Genomic DNA, 21133 nt, shown 5'->3' on the forward strand with positions numbered 1-21133 from the left:
GAGAGGATTGTCTGTGTACATGAGGCAATTGTAACATTGCCTCAATATTCCCAGGTTCACCAGTTGAGCTGGAGAGGACACTAGCAACTGATCCCTCGACATACTAGAAGTAGTAGATAAAGAGACTTTCAAAGGACTCCGGGGGAAGTGGGTTTTAGGCTGGTGGGGTACTATCTATAATAAGAGTGCTTTATCAAGGTGCAAGTACTGTAGGAGTAAGTGCTAGGCTTTACAGATAGAGAATAGTCTACTTGGGAATCAAGTAGACATGAACTTTTCAGTTATAGGATATGCTGGTTAGATCAGCAGTACAGCTCGAGGAAGGTAGTTCTAAGGGAAAATTGGAAGAGTGGAATTTAGATGGCCCAAATAGTTTAACCGCCGCTGCTCGTGTGCAACAGTGGTAACTCCGCGTTTAGCGTGTTTTATAGCAGGGGGCTGAAGGGAGCTAGGAATTGGCCCAAAACGACCAATGGACTACTAGTTTCTGGCTGAAACTTCACCAAATCAGACAAAAAGGCCGCTCAGTACTTCCCACTCCCACTGGTAAGCAAAGAAACTTCCCTCCTTCCTAACAAGGCAATGGATCAGTAACAGGAACTAAAAACAAAGCCCAGGGATCAGCAACTCTGAAACTGGACTACTCTAGTTCAGTAAGGCGGGAAAACAAGAGATATTTTTTTGTTTTACTACAGAGACAAGGAAAAAAACAGACAGTAAATGCTATAAATGCTGTAAATCGGCTAGCACACTTTAGTGTGTAGCCTACAGAAACAATTTGCAACAATTAGTAACTTAAAGTGCAATAAACAGTGTAAAATGCAGAAATCACTTAAAGTAGCAGTAAAACAGGCGAAATGCAGTCGTTAGCTTAAATAACAGTGGGAAAGCCACGAAAAATACTTATATCTGGTAGAAAGTCACTCTTTTAGCTCTCTGCTGCTTGGATCACTCTGCAGGCCACCACGAGGATCTGTGCTGAGTTGGTACAAGCTGGAAAGCAGCGTTTAGCGTGTTTTATAGCAGGGGGCTGAAAGGAGCTAGGAATTGGCCCAAAACGACCAATGGACTACTAGTTTCCGGCTGAAACTTCACCAAATCGGACAAAAAGGCCACTCAGTGCTTCCCACTGGTAAGCAAAGAAACTTCCCTCCTTCCTAATAAGGCAATGGATCAGTAACAGGAACTAAAAACAAAGCCCAGGGATCAGCAACTCTGAAACTGGACTACTCTAGTTCAGTATGGCAGGAAAACAAGACATCTAAATTGTCTCTAGTAAGACATTCTGAAAAATATTTTTCGTTACAATAGCCAAGAACAGTATGACATTGAAAACAGAGGGTTTTTTTAAATTTTTTTTTTATTTTCGTGATAATCTGTTTAAATCTGTTCCATCTGTACTAGTACTGTAATAATTAAATCACAGCCAACTTGAAAAACAGAACATCATGTAAATACTTACAAATTGTAAAGTAAGTTGTTCTTTGTTGTGAACTTTTACTGTTTCAATGTTCTGTGTGTTTTATATTTTTGTGTGATTCTGCATTTCAAAATTTCCCCAATAAAAACTTATTTACAAAAGAGTCCATATCCTAGTCTATCAAGGATTTCACCATCCTACAAAATTAGTTGATTTTTTTTTTTATTTAATGTATCTAATGTCAGTCTCCCTCAGCTGTAGAAAAATGCAATACAGAATCTGTGCCACTAAACCCAGTGAATGCAAACACATGCTTCTAATATCTTTGCACTGCTGCATGCCATTTAGAAAGCTTATGTCCCCTGGAGCTGCAATACCCATCAATCCACTACCTGGTGCATCTGTTGTGGGAGTCCAAGAATTACCTCCTTCCATAATGGTGCAAACTGCCACCAGCATATCTCTCCCCCCACTCAAGCAAGCTTTTTCAGTACAAGGGACTTTTCCCCTTAACAAAATTCAATTAAGGTGCACTCAAGGCAAAAACCTTGGCACCAAAATGCCAGCCTAAGTCTTGGATTAACTGTTTCAGTAATCAGGATTAATAATTCTATAATCAATTACACGCATTCTTTTTAAATTAACAACGTACAGTAAGCAAAACGGGCTTTGCTCAGGGGTGACCTGTCGAGCTTGTTCTAGTGATGTGCCTTACTCAAGACGGCAAATTGCGACTGAAGGACTCAAACCTATACTTACAATTGTTAATTTGTTATTCTGAGTGGGTTAAGTGGACGACAGCACAAGGACAGTTAAAAATTAATGTATTGTTTTGTTATACTTTGTTAACTTACTATGGAAAGCAAATAATGGAACAAAGGATCAAAATGTAATAACAGCTGATCCCAATACGAGTGTGTGTGTGTGTGTGTGTGTGTGTGTGTGTGTGTGTGTGTGTGTGTGTGTGTGTGTGATACATGCATGTGAAATTAATTTATTAGCTACTTAAGGTATTACGTCACCGTGTGAGATCAGTTATGTAAACCAGCCTTTCTTCATTGTAACACCTACATGGGTTTCATGAAATATGAACTGAAGAAATAAAATAGCAAACTTAGAACATAAAGGATATATAAGCTATAAAATAATGTCATGTAAGATACGGGAAAGGAGAGAAACGTAAATATCTGATCACTAGCAATGATGATGGGAGCTCTGATTAGAGGTCTAGCTTACAATAAGTTGTACATACCGGTTCTGCTTAGCAATAAGTAAAATTAAAAGGCTGAGAAAGTTAGGTTGTACCAGTTCACTTGACTGCATGAGATCCGAGATCACTGCTCCATGCATTTTCAAAACATCAGACTACCTATGGTATTACTGTACTATGTTTATCTGTGAAGAAAAAGCTTTACACGACATAGAAACATTCTGTGTCAATTAGCTAAACCAGTCTTGAAGGCACATGCACTAACTGCAGATTTATCTTACATTCATATCTTAAGCAACCACTAAGAGGAAACAAATGTGATGTTTCCTTCTGAGTCTTTGTAACAATAGTTATACAACCCCAAGCATCCTACTGCTGTGTGAAGGCATCAATATGCCACAGTAAGGCTCTCCTTATGTGGCCAGTAAACAAAACAAGATAACTCAAGCAATGCGCCTGCCAGGATTTATTTACAAAATGTGGGATTTGAACAGGAGTCTTCAAGATGTAGCTCCCTCACTAGTCACAACCCTGTGGGATTTGAACAGGAGTCTTCATGATGTAGCTCCCTCACTAGTCACAACCCTAACCTACAGGTTGTACTTTTATTCCTACCTATTCCCTTCCATAATCACAGCTCTCTAAAAAAAAAAAAAAAAAAAAAAAAAAAAGGACAATCTTCAATATGCACTTTCTGAAATATAAATAAATGTATGACAGCATTTTACTGGGGTAGTGCACTGATAAATAGTAACCAATATCAGGCCCAGACTGGATTTTTATAAACAAATATACAATAAAAAAGTAAACAAAAAGTACAAACATAAGGCAAAACTAAATATCCAGTTGCAATAAAGAGGTAAACAAGATAAATGTATAAAGAATTGAATTTCAGCTACAGAACACAATATCCTTTCATATGCAAAATGCACCTGTTGAACATTCAGGTAAACAGTATTCTGTGTTATCTTTGTAAACCATTCAGGTAAAAATGACTGTACTATAAATAATCTGAAACTCCACCCAAAGAACAACCACTTTTCCAGTACTTAATGCTTAGGTTCATAGCTCTCTCAACCATTAGACACAGCACAAAAAAAAAAAAAAAATATATATATATATTCTCTAAAGAATGGACAAATCTCACTACCTCAAGAAAATAAGGTCACTGGAAAGGAAAAAACTCCATTGCCTCTTAGAACAGAAAAAAACTAATGACAACGGGAATCACAAAAACATCACAAATTTCACTTTATTCCACTGTAAAAGCAAAACTTCAACTTTGTATTCTGTACTGCTATGTGCAAATAACAACTGAACAGAAAGCGCTCTAATCTGAATTACTGGGATAATAAATTCTAAACCAAACAGATAAAAGAAAGCAATGATTGTAAATTTACCAGTAGCCAAACCGGAAACTTCCTTGGCACATTTTTATACTCTGCCTTTCATGAACTTGCCTGAAGCTAATAAAAAGTTGGCAACCAGTTGTTTTACAATAGTAGTGGCCATAACCAATCACTATTCATTGCAAGCACATACTCCACTTCACTTACAGACTTAGTCATAACAAAACACTATCTACTACACTAATGTATTTAGAGCACACAGTGCATATGAAGATAAAAAATATCAATGGTGCTCTAAAATGCCCAACTAATTACCACTACTGCATACACAAATCATACCTTCTGTCACTATATACACAGAACTGCTTTGTAAATTTATCAGAATACTTTACAACCGAATGCACTTACAATAATGTTTAATGTGCCCCTGCGAAATCCCCCCCCCCTCAACTACTAAACAACTGAGCCCCTTTAAAAATGCCGAATACTGCCGTACTTTTTATGCCACAATCTGTCCCCCACTATATATATATATATATATTTATAATTAGATACACACGTACAAATACACATAAAACACATGTAGTGCTACCCAAATTATCTAGTTTCAGAGTTGCTTGTCCACTTATTCTTTTTCAGTTTCATCACCTTTCAAAAATATTCCACAAATATAACACATATGAACAAAACATACGATGTGTAAATGCCTTACTTTCGCCTTCAATTTTATCAGGAGACCTGCTCCAGATAATTTGCCTGGTATCCATTTTAACTTGGAATGTTCGCCTTTCCAGCCGCTGAGACTTCTTTTGGTAAAATACAGCCATAACAACTCCTTCTTCCAGGCTCCTGAGGAACCTGCCTATATCGGACGTCTCCATCCTGGAATCCTCCAGGAATCCGTTTACACTAGACAGCCTAGACGTGGGCATCATCCTTACCACATGGTACCAGGCAGGAATATAACCAAAGGAGCACAGAGCAGTAGTACAGCCTCAATGATCCACTGTAATAGCACAGCTCGGGTGGACAGAATTAAATTTCTCAATTCCACGTGTGATGGAAACTGCGAAAGTATATAAATCCCTGGCCTTTGAAGTACTGTAAGTAACAGATAGCCAAAAGAGTAAAGCTTTAATCCGAGTTTCTTATTCGTAAATCTCAACTGCTCAACAAAAAATAAGTAAATACATTTCTGAACAAGCAAGGTCTTCACTTCTCCAAAAGTTTTAAAGTGACGTACTAAAAAGAGCGCATAACAACAATGCAACAAGATGAAACACCAGAGAACGAAATAAACCCAAAATTCACACTTAGTGAAGTGAAGGGTAGTGGCTTTTACATCCAAGGAAAGAAAAGCCCTCCCGACGTTCCTGAGTCATGTGATTTCGGCGCTCCGACGCTTTCAACGTCACTTATGTCTCTTGAGGGTTGGTGGTGGGAATGTTGTGGTGGGTTATCCTTGGGTTTTAGGTGTACGTGGGAAGGACAGTTCTTAGTGCTGTGGTTCCCAGTTTGTTTTCACATTTCCTTCCGTTGTGTTTTCAGTGGGATTTTATCAACTGATTACTTCTGCGGGACTAAATATGCCATTATTATTATTTTAGGGAGGATGTTCTGTCCTGACTAGTTTAGAAATAAGGGCAAAAGTACTTGGTAACCTTTTTAACAGCTGGTGCGGTTTAGGAAAGGTTATACTATAAAATACATTGTTTTAATATATACACTTACCTGTAATAATGCCTACATTGTTTTCTCTCAAAAATCACATACTTCATGAACAAAATGTGGAAGCAAAATGCTTAGTAATACCTCTAGAAATTAAATTACTGTATGCCTGGCCATACCTCTCAACTGTCCCTGATTTTAACTCGTATTTTAGCTCTGTCCCTCGTAATCCCTCCTAACACTTGTGCCATTTGGAGGAGAGGTGCTGAATTATACTTAATTAAAAATGACAATGATTAAGAGTTACAGACGTCTATTCCTTCAGGAAATGTATATTAATTCACATTCTCTTATTCTGTTAATGTCTCAAGTTAAGAACTAATATTTTAAAAGTGTCCCTGAGTTTTCCTGGATTTGCCCCTGATTCTGTTGAAATTTATCCCTGACTGGTTGAGAGCTATGATGCCTGCAGTTGTTATGATTTAGATTAGAAGTACCATTTGGTTCACACTGTAGAGTAACTGTGCAGGCTATAAAAGTTTAAAAATAGCCAAGCAGCTGTCTCCTAGAAAATATTGAGTCAAGTGAAGATATCAGCAGTTTGAACTTGTGAATGTAACTCTTAAATTTAAAGCACATAGTCATAACTTGTAAACAGGTCACTGGTGCTTACTAATTTTGGAACTTGAATACTATACCACTGAGAAATTATGAGTGAGTAAAATGTCTGGCAGTTAAGCAGAAGATTAAGAAGCTGTTTCCTGTTATCCAGTGGTTCAGAATTTGATTCCCTCAGCCCCCATTGCCTTACTGTGTGACTCTGAGCAAGTCACTTAACCAGTTAGGGCTGAGTCTGAAAAAAGTCCATGGAGATCAGTGCTATACCCTGGTCAACAAATAAATGAATAATACAGCTCAAATCTCACTGAGACTGCAAATTGTACTGTTCAGTCAGTCTACACTATAACACTGATGTTCCACCTTTCCGGTAACTGGATGTACTGCAGCATATTTCAACCATGGAATTTGTAATTATGGCATCATGTGGTTCACTAGTAGGTCTGCCTTTATTATCCAACTGTGTATTTTTTTTCTATACAGTATAAGTTGTTCACATATCTCCCAAACATTTTCCTGTTCTGCTAGACTTTTTGAACTCTGATTCTTAAACAAAACTGTATGTATTCAGTTAACTTATGTTGTTATTATTATGCTGTGTTTTATAAAATCTGTATCTGATTTGGCAGAATCACCTTTTTAATTGTAATGGCTTTTGATTTTTTATGATAGTATGTAACTCTGATATATTTATTAATCCTGTTGTCTGGTGAGCTTTTACCTTGTCTGTCTGCTGTATTTTTCTTTTACTTGTAAATATATGTATGTATGCTGTACATACAGGTGCTAGTGCTCATAAAAGGAATGTTTTTTTCATAAGAGAGCATGGCCAGACAGCTGACCCTTTAAGATTTGTAAACAGTGTATGTTCCAGAATGTCCACCTGCTAATTTATTTTATTTTATTTTACTTGTCCTTTGTTAACCAGGTTGGACTACATTTTTGTTATAAGGTTTAGCTAGCATAAAGGAGTAATCACTGTCTGCAGGTGCTCATTGACAGAATTCAGACCATGTAAATGACTGCAGTAAACAGCTGAGAACATGTGTAGTATGCAGGGGCAGAGAATGATATGAGCAAAGTCCAGCAATGGAAACAGTACCACATAAAATCTTATTTGCGTAGCAGAGGGACAGCTGCATAACACAGCAGTGGTTTATGAATACAGGCTGTGCTAGGGCCATACAATTGCAGATATTCCAATTCACTAATGTAATGATCACAGAATTCTCTTGTGGGGTTGGCAGTATTATTTTTGCTGATGTGTGATCTATTTGATGTCTTTTAATATATTGCTGATGTTATCCCATTAACTGATTTCTTCATTCATTACAGTGTAATTTTTGTTATCATGCAACTTATGCCATTTAATTACACACTATTGTTATATATGTCTTAGCTTATGTTTTGCATAATTATTTTATATGCCTTTTCCATCAGGTCATGGTTGAAAAGGATCTTAAGACTAGTTAATTCACCCAATAAATAATAACTATATAAAGCACTATAGGGGTAATGCATATGGAAAAAAAAACTTTCTGCGTGGAGTATTTTTTTTTTGCTCCCTACTGGACCTTGCCTGATGCTCCTTTACCTGCATTCAATTGACTCATTTGTTCCAGTGGGTTGAGAGCAAGGTACTCCCGGTGAGCCAAGAACCCTTTTCAGATACAACTAGGTCAAGAAGGCACTTTTATATAAACTATAATTGTACTTTTGTGATAAGTACATACAAATATATAAAGTACATTTACATTAACAATAGTTTAGGATGATACAATGCCAGTATCAATATAAATAGCTGCAGCATTTGTGAGACATACATGCAAAATTAAATTAAGTACAGTGTAAAAGCATACACACAAATAAATGCTGATATGGCTGTTAGCAAAAAGTCATGGGCATTCAGAAGCAATGCAGCTGAAACAGTTAGGGCTGGTGTTAGCATTTTGGGAGCCCAGGCCCCAGCAAATGTCAAGTTGGTGGACCCCTGGATACTTCTAGTGTAAATATAACTCAATCGTCACCACCCCTTCTAAGGAGCATTTTAGTTCATGCTGCTAGGACTAGTTTGCACAGACTGAACTGCAGCTACAATACTCTTGCATTAAGACATGCCTGTGTACCACACTATGTTGGGGCATTAACAGTTACTGGCATTTAGCTGCAGAAGTGTGATACATTACAACAATGCAATCTACAAAAATGGACTTAGGGTTCCCTAGGCACCACCTACTGTTTTACCCCCTCCACAAGCACACACACATCTTCCAGTGCCCCCCCCCCCTGTTTCCCCCATCCCAAGCTAGCCCCAGCATGCACATTGCAGTTTCTTCTTTTTCTCTCATTTATCTTACTCTTCAGCTTTTTCAAGAAACCATGACTCTCTGTATGCACTGAAATGCATTTTTTAATTTATTACACAACCTTTTCATTTAATGATGGCTTGGACAGAAATTATGATTAAGTAAAGAAATTCAGTGTTGCTGTTCAGCTTTAGTTTTCCTTGCATCCTTTCAAGATATCTATCCTGACCAAGATGTATGTAATGCTTTCAAATATGCAACAAAGTCTAGAAGATTTAGAATTTTTACTTGGAAGTGTTTGCATGGGAATTTATATACCCATTATTTCCCTGCAAATTACTTATCCACTGTCTCTTCCCAATCTTTTCTGATCCCCTCTGATTGATTCCTATAGTTATTGTGCCATGTTTTATATGCAATATTAATTATCCCTTTTTTAACAGCAGTCTCTGTTCTAGATTCAATTAAAAACTTTACCAGAGCAGGTCTTCACGTATGATTCACTTATCCCTTTATCTTTGCCTGTACTCAGATATCAATCTCTGATAGGGAAGGCATTCTCTGGCTTGAAGTCCAAATGTCTTCTTGGCTTCTTCCCATTTTAGTACTTTTTGTTCTCTAGATATTTGCTCTCAACACCATAGTTCCTTTGCCAATTTTCCCCAGTAAATTCCAGCCCCCTCTTGCTTACTCTCTGTATTCCTAATTGTAGTAATCCCTATTTGCAAAATCTCCTTTCTCCATTCTCGTGCTGGCTTAGTTCTTAAAATAATTTCTGCTTCTTTATGAATATAATATTCTGTATGGTTGCTATTCTCCTTTTGAATCTTCATGCAAAATCCCATTCTCTCCTTATTTCTTGAATTTCCCTCCTGCTTCATCATCATCCTGTTCCATTTTGAATTGTAGCTTTGTGCTTGTGTTGTGCTTATGAGCCTTTACTGTGTAGGTCTAAAATATCCCTTCAAATCAGGTAATCTTGACCCACCTTGTTTTATTGGAAGGATCAACTTATCCCACTTGACTCTTGCCCTTTCCCCTCCCAGATAAACTAATTCAGCTATTTATTAATCACTGTCCACAATTTCTCCTCTGGTTGATAAAATATGCCTGAGCTGTATATAAAACTAAAGGGATTAAAAACAGTTTCACTACTTGTATCTTGCTATCCATATCCATAAACAAGAGCTTCCATTTTTTGTATTATCTTTTGTTTAGTCTTTCCCCACATATCCTTAGGTGTCATAACAGTATCCTTTTTAACCCATACTCCTAACTACTTTATTTTATTGTGTTGCCATAAATATGGGTATTGCTGAACCAATTAGTGTGTAGGCAAATGGTTTACAGCTATTGCCTTTGTTTTATCTTCATTAATTTTGTATCCCAACAAGACTTGAAACTGTCTCAGAATGTTCCACAACACTGAAATGTCCTTTTCTGGTTTTATCAGGTACAAAATAATATCATCTGCAAATAAAGCCAACTTTTCTTGATTACCATATCAATTATATCCCTGAATTTCTGAGTTCCTCATTTTCTTTCCCAGTGGTTCTAAATGTAAAGCAAATTATAAAGGAGAAAGAGGACACCCCTGCCTGATTCCTCTGTTCAGACAAAACTTATTAGAGAGGAACCACCTCACTTTAATTTTCACCTTTGATCCCTCATGTATTCTCCTAATTAAACATATTATTGTGTCAGGAAATTCAAATGCTTCCATTATCCTACTCATAAAATCACAGCTTACACTGAGAATGCTTTCTTTGCATCAAGACCCACCAACTACAGTGGAATTTTCTTACATTCTGCTTCCCTCTAGAGCATCATTGTTCTGTTAATGTTGTTAAATGTTTGTATCCCCTTCACAAAACCGCATTGATCTATATCTATCAATTTTGGCATTACATTTGCCATTCTTTTAGCCATTATAGACATAAATAATTTACAATCCTAGTTTCAAATCAAAATGGGCCTTTATGAAGTTGGATCTGATGGGTTTTTACCATCCTTAGGTATTACAGCCACCACATCTTTCTTCCAGGTTGTTGGTGCTTCTCCTCCTTTAAAATAATGTTAAACAAAACCTTCCAAGTCTTTATCACTTTCTTCCCTCTTAGCCTCCAGATTTTCACAGGAATGTCATCTATTCCTGGAGATTTTCCTGTAGTTTGGTTATACATCACCATTTTTATCTCTTCTCCTATCTTAATAATTGAGCCTCATCTCCCTCTAACCTTGGCATATTTAATTCTTCCATAAACATTTCCATTTGTACTTTTTCATGATTTCCACATTGCTCTGCTTTATATAGATTGTCATCAAATTTCCAAAATATTTCTAATACCTTTACAGGATCTCTGGTTATTTTCTTTCTTACAGGCTCCCTAAGCTTGGCAATAACCCTTTCTACTTTTTATTGCCTGAGCTGTTGTGCTAAAAGCTTTTGTGGTGAGTTATTACCAAAAAAAGTTGCTTAACAGCGATCATTCTAAACTCATGTATGTTATCCAGGTAGACCCTTCTTTTCTCTTTAGCACTCTGCAGTTAAGCCTCTTTTTGTTCTGTGAGATTCCCCCAATTCTGCAATACTTTTTCCTTTATCAATCCCTCTAAATAATTTTTGTTACTTCTTAATCATATCTCTTTCTTTTATTTTTGCCCTATTTTTAAACTCCACTTTCATTTTTTCACACTCCCTAGATATATTTTCTGAAGAAATTTCTTCATTAATAACTCCTAAATAATTTATACTAACCATTCCTTAAATTTATCTCTGTTTAGCAGACAGGTGAGGAAGCACCAGTGTCTCATTTTTATTTCATTACCCAGCGTTTTTATTTCAGTTATTATTAGCATATGATCTGAAATAGTTATTGGATGCATACTAAAACTTTCAATTAAATGCCCATATTCATGAGAAATATAATTTCTGTCTAGCCTAGTCCAGTTATTACACCTTGGGGAATAATATGTAAATTCCTTCCAAGTTTCTACTACAAATTCCATATCTTTCATACCAAATATTTTCATAAATGTCTTCAAAAATCTACTTTTGTTTATATTTCTCTTTTAGGCCTCCCAGATACATCCTCTTTGTTGCAAATCAAATTCCATAGTGATAATCCCTACTGAAAGCTGACTATTTCTACCAGAATTTTCTCAAGCTCCATTGTAGCAGTTTTAGGTGGAATATAAATACATGCCAGTGTAAATCTCCTACCTTGCCAGTAGTCCCTTACTACTACAGATCTAACATTGCTTTTTTCCTCTTCTATCAGTTTTGGAGCTCTTCTCACAATTAATATAAGTACTCCTCTTTTCCATTATCCCAGATATTCTGCTGAATAACCGTCCTGAAATCCTTTCTTTGTCCAAGTCACATGTTCATTTCTTTCCAAATGTGCCTTTTGTAGCATAACTATTTGCACTTTGCATTTCTTAATATAGTTCACTGCTTTTTCTGTTTTATATATACCTGTGAGACCATTCACATTCAAAGTTAATATGGAAAGTGTTGTCATTATTATAAGAAGTGATTATTCCCACTTGTTATATATAACAGCTTTTTTTTAAATATCTAGTTTCAGATTTTTTGTTGCATGCATACACAAATGTTTGGCAGGTTGATCTTTTATGCAGCTATTTCATGTAATATCCATTGAACCTATGTCACATCTTACAAGACTTTTTGTTTTAGTGAAAACACTCAAAACAAAAAAAAAACAAAAAACAAAACACCCCCATAACCTATTAACTGAATCCAAACATGTAAAACCATGTACATCTTCAAATAATGTTATGTAACTCTCCTAATAGAAACAATTGTCCAAGACTGACACCTAAACTCATATGGTTTAATTGATCTATAAGTAAGGTTATCCATGCTAAGACAAGTGGTACAGTCTGTGCTTCTACTTACAGTTAGTGCTGTCTGTTTTTGTCTTATCTTTGTTTGTCTCCTACATGTAGAAAATAACTTGAATGCTTTAAGAAAACATTATCTTTTATAAGTTGAAAAAAAAAGGATTCTATTTTTATTGCCCTCATATCAGCTTGTTTTCATAGAAGCATGAGAACCAGATACACAATTGTTTCCAGCTACAAAAGTTTCATGTTGCACTCTAACATTTATTTGCTGAAGGAAAAATTTTCATTACATTCAGTGTTATTTTATTATTTGCTTCCACTTTAAACTTGTTGTTAGATCAACAGCCGTAATCCAGTCTGGTGTTGTGTTTCTTGAACAATGATAGCTGAAGTCAGTGTTCACCTGAATGATCAAGTTTTTTTGTCAACGAAAAAAAGAAAAAAAATACTTACACTGTGAATAACTGGGGGTGGGGGTAGAGGCAATGTTGTGATTTTTGAACAGATGCTGCAAACAAAGAAGGGATAATGTTCCCCATCTATGATTCATCAGTATTCCCTGAAATTGGAATAGTGCCCCGTTCCTTGTCATTGGACTATGTGGAAGGAAGAAACTGCATTACGAGTTTTGGGGGGTTTGGACATGCTATTATCTTATTCTGGCTGGACAGCTAAGAAGACTGACATAAAATCACAAGTAAACTCTGCAACAATCATTTGTCACTAAACAATGTTTGTGTTTAGAGAGGCAACTCAGAAATAAGTCTGTGTCTGTAAGGGGGATAAATCTGATAACACTCCCTTGGAATGCTGTAATAAGACAAAGAGTGATGTTACAAAGACTGCCATTTTCTCCATAACAATTTCTTTTTTCTTTGTATGGAATAAAGAGGGAGCTTGTATGAGAAGGACTTATACCCAGAAAAAATAATCATAGCATTTTATTATTTGATAACAATGTGCCAGTACTTTATACAATTATTAGTGAGTAGAAAAAGAGGGAGGGACTTGTGCTAAAATAGGGAACACTGAAAATAGGAAAAAATAACTTTCAAATATTGCCTCAGAATACTATGCCATGCTAACATTGCTGTTACTGAGTGAGTGGAAAAGGGAGGAGCTTGTGTAGAGTTATTTTACAGAGCGTAAAAAAACTATAGCAATAGCCAGTGACTCAAATGTTAGCACATTTTACATTAATGCCAAAACCTCAGAAGACATTAGGCTCTAGACCCCATATCAGCTGCTGGATTCATTTTCAGACTGAAATAGTCTGTCTCTGTCTCCCAAATTAACTCTACCTCCTACCATTATCTTTTGGACTATTAGTTCCTCCTCAGGGATTCTACTATGGTATTGCTGGTTAAGCCCACTATGACTGATATATTAATGACTAAGTATAAAACTATTAATCTGTAAAAATACAGAGTGTCAGCTAAACATTACTCCTAAGATTGCCATTCATCTTTTCTTTCTTTATTCCATTTTATTTACCTGTTGTTGACTGTGTTCAGCCCATAGAAAATAGACAAAATGCTAATCCTTGGAATTATTATGTAGTAAAAGCTTGTTTTTTGAGGAACAAACAAAAAAAATGCATATACATTTTTGAACAGAAGTAGAAAGAAAGACTTTGAAAAGACATTTAAAAACCTTTGTAAAGAAGTGATGAACATTTTAAATGTTTATGACAACAGAGGTTTATGGACTGGGGGATTGGATTACAATGTTGTTTTGAAAATGGAAATTTATATTATTTATTTGACATTTATTTACCAGGAAAGTCCGATTGGGTATGAGCCCATTTTCAGTGGAGGCCTGGGGAGCAAAACTCCACAGTACACATTAAACCAAATTAAAAAAATTGAACAATGGTTACAAATATTAAGACAATAACAAAGTAGTGCAATTTGTGGATACAATAAAAGAAAATAAGCAAAATGTAAGGCAATCGATAAAGATGACCATACATTATATACAAGATAGAAAAGAGTTCCTAATATGCAAGTTACATAATGATGCACAAAAATATATAACAGAATAAGTAATAGGTCATAAAAGCTATATAATCTTTCTGGTAGAAGAACTAGGTAGTACATTTCAATCATAAATTCTGGGATAGATAAAGGTTAGTGTAAGAATATAAAGAAAGGACATTAGAAGGTTAAGAAATTAAAAAGAGGTAAGGCTAGAAAGTAAGTCTATTAAGAGTGGGGAAGAAGGGAATAAAAAAGAGTACTAAGATGGCAAGGAGCATGGGCAGATAAAGTGATTGGTTAGATGTTCTTTCAGCTGAGATTTGAAGGAGTAATAGTGGGGTATAAGTCTGATTGCTTCTGAAATGGTATTCCATGATTTGGCAACACAGTGAGAGTAAAGACTAACCCCATTAGATCTTTGGGGTTTGTAAATACATACTAGATACTTGTGAGAGGAGTGTAGGTCATGTGATGGAGTATAGTGTTGAGGTAGTGATGACATAGTTTGCGAAACTGAGGAATTGCACAGTATTTTGTGAGTTAGTTAGTTGATTAAAGGTGAGAAGGTAGGGTAATTCATGACAATTTAGGGACTTGAGAGCAGAGCAATGGTGAGAGTTGTGGGCCTGCCCTGTGGCACATTTAGCTATTATAACACTGACTATGTTTTGCTTTGAGGGAAGATTGGTTAGAATAGGTTAAGCATATAGAAGGGAGGGTAAGAGATAGGTGGTGGCAACGGTTACTCTTTTGAGTTAGAAATGAATTTCTTAGCCTTATACATCATGCCTAATTTTTGATTAGTTTATTTTTATGTTGCTGCTGATATGTAGGTCAAACTTAAGACTGTTGTCAGTAGTTATACCTAACAGTTTTGTATGTGAAACATCAATTGAAGTATTGTTCAGAGAAGTAATAGCAAAGTTAGAGGTATCTGGAGGAAACTGTTTTGATAAAATAGTAGAAGTGTAGTTTTTTGGGGTGGAAGTTAAGTAGTAAATGGTTGTTTGTGAGCCAAGACTCAATGGAATTGAATGCTTCTCGAGTTAAACTTTGTGGATGAGAGAGAGAGTCCTGGCAGGGCAGATTAATGTTGAGTCATCAGCATACTGAATTAGGGTGGCTTGTTTGGTGGCAGCATTAAGATGGATAATAAAAATGTTGAAGAGAAGTAGACCTAGTATTGAGCCTTGGGGTACCCCAGTGCTAACAGGTAAGTAAGGAGAGAAGTTAGAGTTCCATTTGACAGATTGATATCTAATAGAGAGATAGCTAGTGAACCATTGTAAGGATGTTTTGGTTAGGTCCAGAAGAGATAAATGGGATAAGAGATGGGGGTAGGAGATAGTATTAAAAGCTTTGGATATATCTAAGAACAGAGAAGAGACAAAGTTTCCTGAGTCACGAGCTTTGTTGACAGCATCAGTAAAGGATAGTAGAGTAGTAATAGTGCTGTGTGCTGCTCTGAATTCATGATGAGTGGGAGAGAGAGGATTATTGTCAAGTAGGTGTTGAAGAAGGTCCATTTTTCTAGAATTTGTCATAGTGGTGAAAGAATAGCAATTGGCTTATAGTTAGAGATTTCTGTGGAGGTGCCACCTTTGTGGAGAGGAAGGATGAAGGATTTTTTTCCACAGGGAGGGAACATAAACCTACTTGATGGATATATTAATAATTATTGAGACTGGGTAGGCAATTGAATTAGCAGCCATTTTTAGGAATTCATTAGGAAGATTGTCTGCATTGGGGGAACATGGCTTGAGTTTGCACAGGAGCGATTTGATGAAGGAAGTAGGAACTGGCTGGAGGGAAAATGTAAAGTGACAGGTAATAAGGGGCTGAGAAAGGGTAGAGGGAGATAGAGGGAATTTGTTAGTGATGGAAGCTATGCTATCAATGAAGTAAGAGTTAAACTGAGTTGCTATGTCAGGGGAGGTACTATCACAGGAGAGTTGGTGAGAGGACTGACTTCCTGGGTTTAGGATTTTTTGATAGTGTGCCAGAAGATTTTTGGACTGGATTTGTGCTGATTTTGTGGCTTTGCATAGAATTGTTTTTTTTTGTCTAATTTAACCTGTTTCTTTACAAGGTTACAAAGTGCTTTGAAATGCTGTAAATTAATGTGAGTCTTATGTTTTAGGTAAGTTGTCCAAGCCTTGTCTCTATCTGGTATAGACAGACAGACAAGGAGTATAGCTGGTTTTGACTCTTTTCCTTCTGATGGGAGCTAAACTGTATGAAGTGTTTAGGAATGTAGAATTAAATTGTTCAAGTGCATCATCTAGTAATAAGTATTTTAGGAAGGACCAACTGATAGAGTTCAGTAAATTTGTAAAGACTTGCTGATCAAATTTGGATAAATTTCGTACCGTCTTATAGGTGTGTTGTCTACATGAATGTTTAATAAGTAAAGTTGTACAGATGGGGGGGGGGTCGTAATCACTAATAGAGGTTGAAAGTGTTTTAGATTGAGAGAAATTGTTAGGATGGGAGACCAAAATCCAATCAATTATTGAACCATTTTGGTTTCCGGAACTGGTAAAGGTTGGATGAGTAATTAGTTGAGAAAATCCAAATAGGTTTATGGTATCTGTGGGAAACTGTAAGTTAAGTTTCTGCCAGTGAGTGTTGTCATCACCCAATATTTCTGTTTCCAGAGAGATATTTTCTGATACCCAAGATAAGATACTTTCCAGAGATGATACATTATTGCCAGGGGTATGTATAACGCTATAATGCAGAGACTTTTATTATTGTTTAATTTAAGCCATATGATCAAGAGTTTTCTTTGTCAAAGGAGGGTATGGATTGGTTGTGAGGGGATAAAGAAATAGAATAAAGACATATTACTGCAACACTGCCTCCTTTTCTTTTAAGTTGGTCAGTTCTGAACATGTTAAAGCCTGGCGTAAGTACTTTGGTATCCTTTATGTGTGGTTTAAGCCAGGTGTCAGTGATTACTAGTATATCGGGAGACTGTGCAGTCATTGAAGCATGCAACTCAGAAATTATGCTGCACATGCTGTGTGTGCTTACTGGGATAAATTTAAGCATATTTTGTGTAGCTGGAATGTGGGTTGAAGATGTGGATTGTGAGATATTGGGGCCAGGGTTTAGGTGGGTGTCACCACAGAGCTGGAGGAATTTCAAGATTGTATAGTAAAGATACAATTTCATGTTGGTTAAATTGTCAGAAATGGAAATGGAAACAATTCTGCACATTCCAAGTATTATAAATGCTGATGGTAATAGGGGTATGGTGAAATGTTGAGGACAACCAAAAACATGTTTTTTGTGGGGAAGAAGGACAGCTTGTGAATAACTGTGATAAAAAGAAATACTATTTGTTTGAAAAAGCAGGACAAATGTGAACTAGAATGTTATAAATGTAAACATACTGGACATTCATGGATGTACTGTGAAAAGAGTTTAATGACAGTGAAAAAGGGGAATGATATAGAACAAAAGGAAAAAAAGCTGGAAACTAATAATTTTGGAAAAGAAATGACAATAATAAAGGACAAGAAGATAGATGGTGAAAGTAGTGAAAGGAAAAAATAATTTTATTAGAAGAAGAGTGAAAGATAGGAAAATGAAGTTTAAAGGAATACATTTAGAAAAGAAAGGGAATGAGTAATAGGTTGCATATTGAAAGGGTAAATAATTTCCTTTAAATTAAGGAAAAAAGAGAGTAATCATTTAATAATTCTTTTGGTAAATGTAAATAGTATTAAATATTGTAACAATGAATAGGAATTTTAAAATGGTATAATACATGTGATGTGGGCATAATTGTACTAGAAGACATAAGATTCTTAACAAATGAAGAAAGATTCCAAACAAAGAAAAAATATGGGATGGAAATATAATTCAGAATTTGGGAAATGATCATTGCTCAGGAATTGCAGTATTATGTAGAAGAACAGTGAAGATATTAGATGTAACAATAGTAAATATGGGAAGATTTGCTATTATTGATTTGAGATGTCAAGGAAAAGTATATAGCATTATAGCTTTATATTTTTATGTTATTTGTAAAGAAAGGAAGAACATATTTCATCAATTGCTGGATTATGTAATAGAGAATATGAGTATTATAATAATGGGCTTCTAACTGTGATTTAAGAGACAAAAAGAAAAAGAAAGGAAAGAATATAAGAAAAGTGGTAGAAATTATGAAATGCGGTAAATTGGGTATATGGAGTAGAAAATTCTGGACATATAGAAGAGGTATTTTTAAACTGGAAATTGAATATTTTATAATATCTGAAGAAATAGGTATAGCAGGAGATGCAATTGTAACTGGATTTGCAGATCATTCAGCAATATGGATGGAAAAATAAAAATAAAGACATTATAAAAATAGGAAAGAGAATAAAAAGAATAAATGAAAAAGAAAGGAATGAAAAAGGTAAAAAATATACAACTATAGAGAGATCATGCTGCTATGAAGGTATTTTATGATAGTTGGTCAGAATGGTGGATTATATTTAAAAAACAACCAAACAAAAACAGAAAAAAACATAAATATATATATATATATATATATATATATATATATACACACACACACACACACACACACACACATATATATATATATATATATATATATATATATATATATATATATATATACATATACATAGATATAGATATATATATATATATATATATATATATATATATATATATATATATACATACGCGGTGGTGGTGCTGTAGTAGCGTTGTCGCCTCACAGTAAGATGCTGTCCGGTTCGATTCTCAGCTAGAGCGTCTTCTGCGTGGAGACCGTGAATGTGCGTACCTTCGTTGAAGGTTGTGTGTCAGGGCTGGTAACTCGGCACGTAAAAATCAACTACCAATTATTAGCGGACCGGAGTTCCGCTGTGGGGACCCCTAACCGGGAAAATCTGAAAGACACAAATATATATATATATATATATATATATATATATATATATATATATATATATATATATATATATATATATATATATATATATATATATATATATATATATATATATATATATATATATATATATATATATATATATATATATATATATATATATATAGATGAATATGGAATGGCAGAGCAGAACCAGAAAGAAAGAAAAAGAAAGGTATGCAGAGATATATGAAAATGCTTTCAAAATCTTAGAAAAGAATGAGAGAGAGAGAGAGTGTTAGGATAAAAAATAATAATTACATGAAAATATCAAGAATTTGTTATATAAAGAAAGATACTTATTACAAGGGAAAAAAAAGAAGTGTCAGCATATCTAAGTAAGATTGTGAAAGAAGGTAGTAGTGTAATGAGAAAAATGAAAAATAAGAAAGGAGAAGTAGAAAACAAACACAAATTATGGAAACTGAAGTTCATTAGATGAAAGAAATGTTTAAAAAAAAAATGTCATAAAGTATGGAGAGTAAAAAAAAATTCAGATCAAGTAAGCAAGACAGTTGAAAAGATTACTATGTATGAGTTAGATAAAGTGCTTAGACAGGTATATATAGATTCAGTAGTAAACCCAGATGGAATAGGATAGCAATGTATAAAATGTAATGGAATGAAAAAAAAGAATACCTGCTACATATTTTTAATGAATATTCTCAGAAAATAACCTTGCAGGACACACCACGAGAACACGAAATATTTCCAACGTTTCTTTTATTCAACAGAACAGAATAGCAGGAATGAGCGCTTTCGCATGCCTCTAGCACGCTTCTTCAGATATAAATTACTCTATCAAAACCCAACTGTTTTATACTCCCATCTAAATTGAACATCTTGTTACATAATTAAGTAATCAATTAGTCAATTAATCAATTAAGATGTCAAAGAATTCATCACTGTTTGTGAAAATGCAGTAAATAAATACATGAATATTCATGAATATTCAAACTAACACAAATTTCATAAACACTAAAAATATTACTAAAAACCGTTCCTCATATACAATATTAATATTAATAATGAAAATATCTAATAAAGATATATATATAAAAAACTAAAAATTTTTAAAAATCTATCTGTACTAATCATTTAATGACATTTAATGACATTTATAAACAAAGTTGGGCATAAGCTCATGGTAGGATCTTCCAAAGCTTAGAAGGTCTGTATTTATGATCTTGGAAAAGACTCTATCAAACTCATATTTACTCCCTTTTTAAAAACTCATTTCGTAAAAAATATCACATTACATATATCGTGTATGAAGCATTCACAAATAGTGTTCAAAAAACATCATCATCACGAATAACCATCATAAAACATCATAAAACAATGGTCTCTATGTGGAACGTTTTGTCTAAGTGCATAAGCCCATGTGTTATTCAGCACTTAAAATATATATGTGTGCACATTCACCTTATTTAAATAACAATCGATGTTACGATGGTGCAACATTTATTGAGACCAAAATATATATATAAGATAACTTCCACTAGCTGGTAAACGACTACACTACCTATAATAACTGGCAAGATATCTATATATAGACATTTATAATTCATAAAATAATCTACTAACCAATTTAATCATGGAATATCACTCATCCTACTTGAGATGAAACATCAATCCATGTAAATAATCATAACAAAGAAACGCATCATATTGTGTTTATCCCCTTAAGAAACTAGAAACTGGTAAAAGCTAAACTTACTATTGCTCATGCATTCAAAGTATACTGCCCCCTGGT

General features: G+C 34.9%; 1 protein-coding gene across 1 annotated transcript in view; it reads right to left on the reverse strand.

Annotated features, from left to right (window-relative positions):
- LOC122798415 (1-phosphatidylinositol 4,5-bisphosphate phosphodiesterase gamma-1-like) overlaps positions 1-5317 on the reverse strand; it is a 3104897-nt gene extending 3099580 nt beyond the window's left edge. Inside the window, exon 1 of the mRNA XM_044067334.1 lies at positions 4692-5317. Within this exon, the coding sequence (XP_043923269.1) occupies positions 4692-4914 (223 nt within the window). The 5' untranslated portion in view covers positions 4915-5317. The remainder of the gene's footprint in view (positions 1-4691) is intronic.
- Positions 5318-21133: the final 15816 nt, after the last annotated feature.

The sequence above is a fragment of the Protopterus annectens genome, chromosome 3.part1, assembly GCF_019279795.1.
Source record: "Protopterus annectens isolate FY-2018-M chromosome 3.part1, PAN1.0, whole genome shotgun sequence".
Taxonomy (NCBI): domain Eukaryota; kingdom Metazoa; phylum Chordata; order Ceratodontiformes; family Protopteridae; genus Protopterus; species Protopterus annectens.